Genomic DNA, 9,782 nt, shown 5'->3' on the forward strand with positions numbered 1-9,782 from the left:
CTCAGGCAATGCTGCTGCTGATGGTACAAGAACCCTACTCTGAGAACCGCTGGTCCAGCTTGCCCATGGCCGGATGCGGGACGCTTCCCGAGAGCTGAAGGGAGGGACCCCATTACAGGCAGAGGCCCGGGACACCCCCGCTGCAGGCATTTCCACCCCCCCCCCCGTTAATTACCGACACCAGTAATAAGTGCTGGGGAGGCCGTGCTCTCAGGAAGGGGAATGAGGTTGCTCCCTGAACTAAATGACACGACAAAGCCCAGACTGTCCCCTTTCTAAGCTGGAGGAAGAGAGAATGTTCCAGGCTGTCTGCCTGATACGTCAGCACAGAGTCTGAATGTGTCAGGAATTTTCCACTTGCGGTTTATTTTTCGCCTTTGATGGCCATGAGCTGCAAGGAAGGCAGTCCAGATTTGACTTCCGCGGGCCCCGAGGCGACAAGAGGGTAAGGACTCTCTCTGGGACACACTTATATGACTCACTGCAGGGTCGATGGGACGTTCAAAGGTTCTTTCAAAGTGTCTGTGTTTTCTCAATCTTTTTCACTCCTTTGTTCATTTCTCTACCTGGTGTCTCCTCCGAGGCTGTGTCCACTTGATCTCATTTCTCTTTCAAATTAATTCAGCAACACCGTATGTTTTCATATTTCTGTAGTACTTTGTTTAATTTGTGTACTTAAGACCATCTAAAAAAACCTGAAACCTGGTTTGGTCTTGGGCTAAAATAATTTTCAAAATATACCCATTAAAACAGATATCGTACAGAGATAGCAAATACACATAAATAAGATGTATTCAGGGAATTTAGAAAACAATAAACCGTAAAACATTATAAATTTCCTAAGTGTCTAAGTTACTTCTTTGAAATAAGTTAGCCACATTTGGAAGTGCCATTAGCTCTGTGTTATAATTATGGGATATACTAAACTATAATAAAGCCGTATGGGAAAGATCGACAAATGATTGCTGTGACATTATTTTGGGTCATCAGAAAAAGACAATCGACCGAATCAGGTTTATATTGTTTTTACTCCTCGAAACAGCACCTGGATAGGTAATGCAAAGGTAGATGTTTGAACCCCATTTTACATCTTTCAGGAAAGATATTCCTTTTATGCCCTTGCCTGTTCAGTCCCAAACCCCAAATCCATTAAGGTCCCATGCTCAATGAGAACGCCGAGGCCAGGACTTACAACAAGATGACATATGTCCAGTGGGTCTATTTATTTAGGTCAATAGCTTTTCTGCACGATCTTTAGGGATGAGGAAACAGCCCAACCCAAACTCCGGCCTTCGACACGGGAGAGCCACTTACGCTTGTCCTGCAGTGACTCGTGGGGCACTTCTCCCTGAGGACTCTCTTCCAAGTCTCCATAGTGCAGGACCTTGTGGTTTGGTGACAGCCGACAATACCAAAACTTGTCTGAGGGAAAAAATCACAGGTTTAGGAGGTAAATGATTCTGATTTCCAAAAATATTGACATGCTTATTTCGTAATAGTATCGCCTGGGAGAGCAAGCAGATCATCCGATTTTAAGTCTTCGGAAGGGAACGGATTCTAGAGCGCTGAGCAGGGAGCCCTGTTTTGATTTTGATAGTTAGCACCTGTCCTGCTTCATAAGACATCTGAGAACCACCGGGAAAGGTATCAAGTACTTCACGTACCACAGCAGCAGGTGCTGGTTCCCAGAAGGTTACTTGATCAGTTTCTATAGTGACTACGAGAACGATTCCTTATCCACGTAGGCCTGACAAAAGCCGGGAGGGAGACGTGGAAAAAACAGCTTTCTCGGAACTTTTCTGCTCCCACTTTCCTCTCTGAGATTTTAAGGCTGTTGAAATAATTGTGTGACTTCTTAGTTGGCAGCCAAACCTCCCACTCCCGACGCTAATACACACAAATTAATCAATGAATGATCAGGACATTAGCAATACACACAGAGGCTGGAATTCACGAGGAAATAATCTCAATGATTCAGAGATTTATTCAAAGAATGAGGATAGTCACCATCATTTCCTCCCTAATTCCTAGAGTTTGGGTCTCTAACTAGGCAAAGCTAGAGCCTGCGGATTACAGATAACTTCCTCAACTTGACCACCTCTGTCCCTTAAACATAGTAAAAATTTTGAATAAGCCTGTGAGGTAGGAAGAAGGAGGTAAAGAGTGCTTTTTATAGATAAGGCACTTAAATTGTGACAGCCATCTTTGTGCAGCTCTCCAGGCTGTGTGCTTACACGCTGCCTCCTCTAGGAAGCCCTCTTTGATTACTGCTGCAGAATGGACTCTCCCCATCCACTTATCTGCTCCAGCATCTTCTTTGACTACTGGGGCCCACATGGTAAGCACCTTAGTATTTCCCACCATCTGTCACATACCCTAGGTAAGCAACATGCCCTAATGGGTGCGCTGTAAATGATTACTGATGCAAGAAGGTCTCCAGGGTACTCATTAGCCCTGTCAGCGTGGAAGAGCCAAGGATCTCTGGTGACAGCCACTATCTTCATTGCTGCACTGCTCCAATCCCTTGGCATAATGCCTGGCATCTAGAAGTTGCTCAGTTGGTGGTGGCTAAATCGATGAATGAAGATCCAAGGGGACTTGGTCAAAATGCTTAAGGCAAAAACCTCTAAGACCTGTAACCCCTTTGTGCAATTATGGGGTTGGCAGACATAGTGGCCTTGGTCAAGTCACCTCGTTATGTGTCTACAAACACAAATTATTTCGAAACCACTCTGACTAAAATAGTCTCCATAATATTTCAAGAAAAGTATTTTTCTGTGTAAAACGGCCTTTGCTGCAAGACCATGGTTTAACTATAATTTCTTTAATGGAAAAGAAAGTTTTAAAAATGGAAGTAAAAGACACGCGGTGAACAAAGAAAACGCCTAAGCTCGATCCACAAAAGCAAACGCCTTTGCGATTCCTGTCTTCCTCGCCTATAAATAGGGTTTGCAAATTCCTGAGGGGAGGCAGAATATGGCGATCCATTTATTTAAAAGAACCTGAGCTCTGGTAGAAAATTTTGAGAGGAAAGAAGAAGTTATTCGATGGCTAGAAAAACATCTGCAATCGCTAAATTTTCAAAAGTATGTTGTATATATACTCCCAACACAGGCTGTCTTTCTGGGAGAGCATTTCAAAGGGAGAAAATAAAGTTACTCCCTGAATAATTCACAGCCATTTCAATTAGGCAAATGTGTAATCATCAGTTTTCCATAAAGAGAACACATTTGGGAATTTGGCCTGAAACTCGGAGTAGGGATTGTGGACTCCTAAGGAAAAGCCTATGCTTTGTTATCAACGGTGCTCATGGGGCTTGGCACGACAAGCTGTGGAGGTTTCTTCTGCTCAGAAGGACTTTTCACCTTGTCTAAATGGCCTGTGATGACCATTTAGAGCTGGAGAAATTTGCTCTAAAGCTCTCCTTCTCCTGCTACCCCTGAAGTGGGATTTTTGACTAAGTGATGGGCAGAAGGATGACAGAATGCCAGGGAGGAAGTGAGCGAGCTGCGACGCTTGGACACGCTGGTCTTATTTTAAGTAACGTCTTAGCCTGTTCTCTCTAGGAACTCCTCACTTCTCAGGCTGGGGTAAGCTCTAGGGGTTGGCGGTGGTAACCGGGAGCCCACGGGCCAATGTGGTGCGATCGAAGATGATCAATCATCCTCAGCATATTTGGGGAAACATTAAGACATTGAAATGGTACAAACAGATACAGTGTGGAGCAAAGCGCACAACATACTCAGCTGTAAGACTTCAAGAATTTGTCTGCATACACTTTTAAGGTAAATTTATTTATCCAATGACTATTTGCAGAGTGCATACGATGCACAGAGCACTCCACTAGGTGTAGCAAAAAATCGTTAGAATGATAGGCAGACCCGAGAGACGAAGCCCAGAAGCGTAAGACGCTGCTCCCTCGGGTCTTGGTGGCAGCTACGAGGAAGAGGGCAGAACACAGTTTCTCAGGTCTAAGAAGTAGGGACAGGGGCTCAGCAACGCTGCCTGTTCCCAGGAGAAGCAGGAAAAAAAACTTGTGAAACCTATTCTTACATCCAGAAACCGTTAGAGAACAGTGGCTATTTAGTAGGTTCCAGGAGGCAAAAGAACTCTCTTCCTTGCAAAGTCGCCATTGATGATCGTTTAAAAGAAACAGGAAAGGCTACCCAGAGCCCTGCCATAACAACACCTGGCAGACGCTGACAGCATTTCCTCCTGCCAGAGGCTTACGTTCTCTGCAGTTTTAGAACGCCGCCGTCTTCCAGTTTGCCTCCTACCTCTGGCTGACTCTTCTCTTATCCTATGTAAGTTCCTCTTTCTCTTTCTAGTAGTGGCAGACAGCAAAAGATCTGTGCATCACTGATGTAAGCGGTGTGTTCTGCTCATCCTCGTCAAATAGGAAGTCTCAAATGGACGACAAAGTATCAGAAAGGGAGCTGAACAGACTTGGGAAGGTTGTTTTGACTCACGAGTATCAAATGCTGGCTACTCAGTACCTTCTGCAGAATAAAGGCTGGAGTCCTCACTTGGTGATATCTGTCTTGAAGGCGGAGCTGCTCTAAAGAAGGTCAGAGCCGCCAGCTCTGACCAGCATGACTCACCGACTTGTTGGGTGAGACAGTTTCAGTGTCAGCCACCAGCGGTAGCTTGATTTGCAGTTTCTTTTATGGTAAGAAAAATGCGTATTTTCTTTTCGAAACCCAGCATGATGTTGCTAGTTCCTCAGTCCCTCTGGGCAATGAATGAGTGGATTGTGTCACTAAAAGCAATTAGCAAGAAGCAGTGAGAACATCATCAAAGATTGTTTACTAGCATTTAAAGAGAAAACAGCAGTCAACATGGAGGCCTTCCAGTCAGTGGCGAATGTTAGTTCTTTAATAGCCATCTCTCCATCCCCCAAACTCAGAAATTGAAAATATGGAGACAACTTTATGCTTCTCTGTCTCTCTGTCTCTGTCTCTCTCTCTGTGTGTGCGCATGCACGCCCGTGCGTGTGTGTGTGTGTGAAGGATCATAGAAAAACACTGGTTTCAAAATTCACAGGACTGGTAAAAATGTCTCCAGGGCTGATTAAAGCTATTCCCAATGTCACATAGATCATTATGGAGGTAATCACCACCAGTAACTGTAACCCTTGCAGCAATGTTTGATAGAACTTTATGCAATGCTGTAAATACTCTGTGTGTGTTCTATCCAATATATGAAATCAAGTTTTAAATTTTCTTTCATTTTAATGAACTTAAATAGCCATCGGTAGCTTTAGTAAACAGAGTAGCTTCTTGCCTGTCTCCATCATCTAGGCTGGAGACAAGTTTGGGGGATGGCCCACAGGGCTTTAAGGGAGAAGGACGAGCTGAAAAGGCATCACCGTCACTGAGTGGGACATGCTGGGCAGTGCAGTGCAGTGGCACAGGGCACAGCAAGGACCGAGCCCTGGTCAGCTCTGCATGGAGTCAGGGGCACGGCTTGGTCTCGGGTGCGAAGCCCACACAGGGTTGGGAGCTGGCTGCTGGCGGGAGGCCTTTACCAAAGTAAATTCTTAGGGCACTTCTACCAGGATTTCAGATTTTTTGTAGGTTAGGTGAAAATGTGTAACATCTTCAATGTGTTCAGAAGGTCTGCTTCCTGCCTAGGGTCGACCCTTCCCAAGTCACAAAGCACGAGGGACTCCAGCAATATTTGTAAAGGGAAATGTCATCTTCAGGTGATGAGATACATTTCTCTGCTGGCCCAGTAAAGGAAGACACACAACTGCAGGCACGACGGCCTTTCAAATCGTCCTCGCTTCGCTGGATTCTCTTCAGAATGTGTCCTGTGTTTTAATTGAGAATTCTGCCTCGCTGGAGACTGGTTTCTCTTCTCACAGCAGAAGATGACTCCAGAACCCTTGAATCTTTTTAAAGATGATTTGGCCTGACCAGTGCTTTGGAGTCACACAGACTTGGGTTACACACTTGGCCTTGACATATCAGCTATGGAGTTCTGGCCAAATTCTAAAACCCTTAGGGATCTCTATTCTTCATTTGTTGAGTACGCTAATACTTATACGAGTAAAAGATATATAAAGTATCCATCACGCACCGTCAAATACCAGCGTCTTCTGTCCTTCTGGTCAACGGTGACCCTTCTCATCCACACCACTTGTCCCCTCCACCTTTTGAGAACAATAATTATCTGTCATTTTGATTTACTGGAAAGTGCCTTTTTCTGAAAATGCGCTGCCTTTTTTCTTCCTTTGAAAATAAGCACTTATTTATACCTGCCTTTTTGTAAAAATGAATTATGATAAGTTTTAATTAAATATTAAAAGAAAATTTTGATCAAGGATACAAGAAGAAACAACCTGCTCCCCCAAAGGGTTCATATAGTTACTTTGCCTGAATGTACTGTCTGGCTCAAGTGCAAGGTCAACAAGCAGGTGTCAGCTTGCCTGCAGTTTCCCTTAAAGCAAAGCCTGGCCCTCACATAGACAACCTCTGGGGCTTCATCTGAACTCCTTCCTGGGAAGCCCCGGGGAGACGGAAGCGAGGCAATCTCATGGTGAAGGACCGTGAACGAAATCCTACATACTCCGAGGTGGCTGCAGAATGCAGCGAAGCAGGTGTGTGACAACCACTGTCACTCTACCACCTATGTTTAAAAATATTCTGAGGAACTCCAAGCTAAAATGAATGCTAAATATCATTCATAAATGTCTGACAGTGCGCTGAGCACTCTACTAAGTGCTATAGATGCAAGATTTTATTACCCCTTACAACTGCCTGAAGTAGGAACTGATATCGTCCTCATTGACAGATGACGAAATAGAAGCACAGAGAGATCTAGTAGGTTGCCCAAGGCTACCCAGCTAGCGGAGAGGGAGCCAGGGACTTGAACGTGGCTTGATGTGTCTCACAGGATTTACCGCCTTCCGGTTTTAACGTGGTCAGGATTCCCAGAAACCCAGATTTGTAAATGTCTACATCACGTTATCCAAGTAGCATCGTTGCAAATGAGGCGAGTGAAATGATGGGCAAGTGTCAGCTCAGGAGCCTTCTAGACAAACGCGGCATAAAGGATGCCACGTCTGCTCCTCCACTCGCCAGGTCTGTGGGATGAGCGGCTCTTCCACGTTTTCCCCTAGAAAATTAATAAATCTACTCATTTCTGTCTGACTCGTTGTTGGACAAGTTTAAAGGTGTGTGGCCAGGGTCCTTTGTGGGTGTGCTTGCTCCTTAATCTGTGATGGCACCTGGCTATTCTCATCTGAGGTCTCATGTACAGGTGTATCTTTCTCACAGGGATTAAAATAGTCTTCTGTCGTGTCCTCATTAATCTGTGTAAATCTGAATGAAATGTTTTGATGGGGTGATAGGAAACCAATTTCAGCGCAGTCTGCTTTGAATCCCTATTTTTAAGCACACGGAGCTAGTCACCAGATTTTAAATCCCTTTAGCAAACACCCAAAGCCTTCCTTTCTGCACTTGGAAGGATGATTTTATATTAAACACAGATGGTCATGCTCCCTAGGGAGCTCATTAATAAATTTATCATCTAGATCCTAATTTTTTTTGTTGTTCATTAGGTAATTCATTTTTAGAAAACTGGAAAAAATGGCAGACGAGGGACGAACATTTCTTTAGCAAAAACCCTAATTATTACACCTAGAAGCAGGATTTTTCTAGTAGAACCTACCCATTTCAGCCTAGAAAAAGGAATCTCATGGTGAAGAAGACTAGAAGGGTCAACTGATTTCTCTGCACTTGGTTCCAAGGGTTCCAGCTGGGCATCGGCGGAGGCATTGGGCGGTGGCATGTGTGTTTGCCAGCTTTCCCCTCCCCCTCCACTCCTGCGCCCTTTGCCCAATGTCAAGTAAATAAAAATTTTATTACTCACTTTAGAGGGGCAACGGATCCTGAATACTGATTTTTTCCAAAGGTAATGAAAAGATCAGGGCATGCAATTGACTTTCTGGCTAATTACGCTAACGGATCATCTTGTCTTATTCTCCCCCTTAATAGATGAGAAACTGTGGCCTTGAGAGGTCACCTGTCCTGCCTAAAGACACCCAGGTGGTTACTTATGGAGCTGACAAGCCTAGAACCAAGTCTACCCACTCCCAGCTCAGCGCTCTTTTCCTCGGTAATAGGAACGACCCTTTGTCGTTACGTTTGCAACCACCTTTCTTCCTCGCAATAACTTTAGGAGACAGGCATTGTTGTCCCCATGTCACATGGGGAACTGCCCAAAGTCATACAGCTGGGGACTGGGAGAGGCAGGACCGCACCCACTTCATCTGGCTCCAGGGCTCTCTGAGCCCACACTGGCTTCTTGGAACCACATTTACTCTGGCTAAGATGCCCCTGCCACGGAGGCCATGAGAGAAGAGCGGGTGAACTTGTCCTTCAGAGGCTGAACGGGGCGAAGACTTCCCTCTGCCACCGCTCCTCCTAACGTGAGCCTTCTCAGTCCCGAAGGCGACTTTTATCATTCTGCCCGTTGCCCTCTCGGGAGGCCCAGCTTGAAGTTCATTGTCATGGCTTCTCATCCTCTGGAAACAAAGTACATTTTCATTCCTCAAGGATGTTCTGCCTTTGGAAATTTCATAATGTGATTTTTAATGGTAAGATTTAAAATATTTTGAATGTCTTCAATATTCAGCACAAAGCTGTTAAAAAGTAAATGGCCGGGGGATGGGCTCGGCATAAACACGAAATGGAGTTTGTCATTAGTGGGTGAGCACTGAGTCTGAGCAGGGCGTCCCTCAGGTTTCACAAATACCTGCCGGAATTTATTCTGGGCCGTAGCTGAGGTTCGTTCTCGGTATAGGTGCTGATGCTTGTGCTTGTTCCTGGCTCTTCCACAATCTCTTCACCTCTCCCCAAACCTTATTTTTTTCAGTATTATTTCTGACTGTTTGTTTCTAGGACGGTCTGATATGAGTACTTTGACTCTGCAATCAGCAGCATGTCAAAAAAGCAAGAAGGAAATTAAGGGACTTTACTTGCCTGGCTAAGAAACAGCCGGAAATGTTTGCCGCCTTCTGGAACTAGTCTAACGGCACCCATTTCGGCTTGCTATTTTGGGATTAGGAGTTAGAGACACAATTCAGAAATTTGCCTTGCAGGATTACGAAAATGGATAATATTCTACCTTGGTTCACTGTCACTTATAACTCCAGAGAAAATAATTGTGACCTGGCAGAGAATCAGTAGGAGGGTTCGCAAAAAAGGGCCATCTATGTTCAAAGTTCCAAGACCAATTCCAACAGTGGGTGTCAGCTCGCCTGACAGCAGGTTGAGTCCTTAAAAGTAAGGGCCGTAGGGCAGCTGGAGGGTCCTGGCTCGCCTTGACTTTGGGCAAGTTACTCAATACCTCATCTGTGAACTGGTTTCCTTATCTGTGAACCAGGTATAATCCCAGGAGCTCCTTCGTGGGTTATCAAGAGGATGAAATGCATTAACATAAGTTAAATGACAGCCTGACACGTGGTAAACTCTCAAGACACCTAGCTGTTGTTGCACTATTATCAGCAAACTCATGGCACTAAATGGCCCAGGATGGCTCTTCTGGTAATTCAGGACTTTGATGCCACCTGGGTATGCATGGGGGATTGGGACTCACCTGGACTGCCGTTCCTGTCCTGAGCACAGTGCCGCATGGCCTGCCCTTAACCCATACCCAGGCCCTTGCGGCTCCCCATGGGGCAGGCTGCTGCTCACAGCAGCTGGGTTTGGAGGGTCCCCGGGCACGATACCTTGCCTCCGCCGGCAGTTGAGTTTCCTAAAGCAGGTCCCCTCCAC

General features: G+C 45.4%; 1 protein-coding gene across 1 annotated transcript in view; it reads right to left on the reverse strand.

The window, feature by feature from the left end:
* The window catches only part of ELMO1 (engulfment and cell motility 1), a 404,818-nt gene that overhangs the window by 22,996 nt on the left and 372,040 nt on the right, over positions 1-9,782 (reverse strand). The window contains 2 exon segments of the mRNA XM_006912067.2: positions 1,315-1,422; positions 9,737-9,782. The exon segment at positions 9,737-9,782 is cut by the window's right edge and continues 29 nt beyond it. Of these exon segments, the coding sequence (XP_006912129.1) occupies positions 1,315-1,422; positions 9,737-9,782 (154 nt within the window).

The sequence above is a fragment of the Pteropus alecto genome, unplaced genomic scaffold (assembly GCF_000325575.1).
Source record: "Pteropus alecto unplaced genomic scaffold, ASM32557v1 scaffold21, whole genome shotgun sequence".
Lineage (NCBI taxonomy): Eukaryota > Metazoa > Chordata > Mammalia > Chiroptera > Pteropodidae > Pteropus > Pteropus alecto.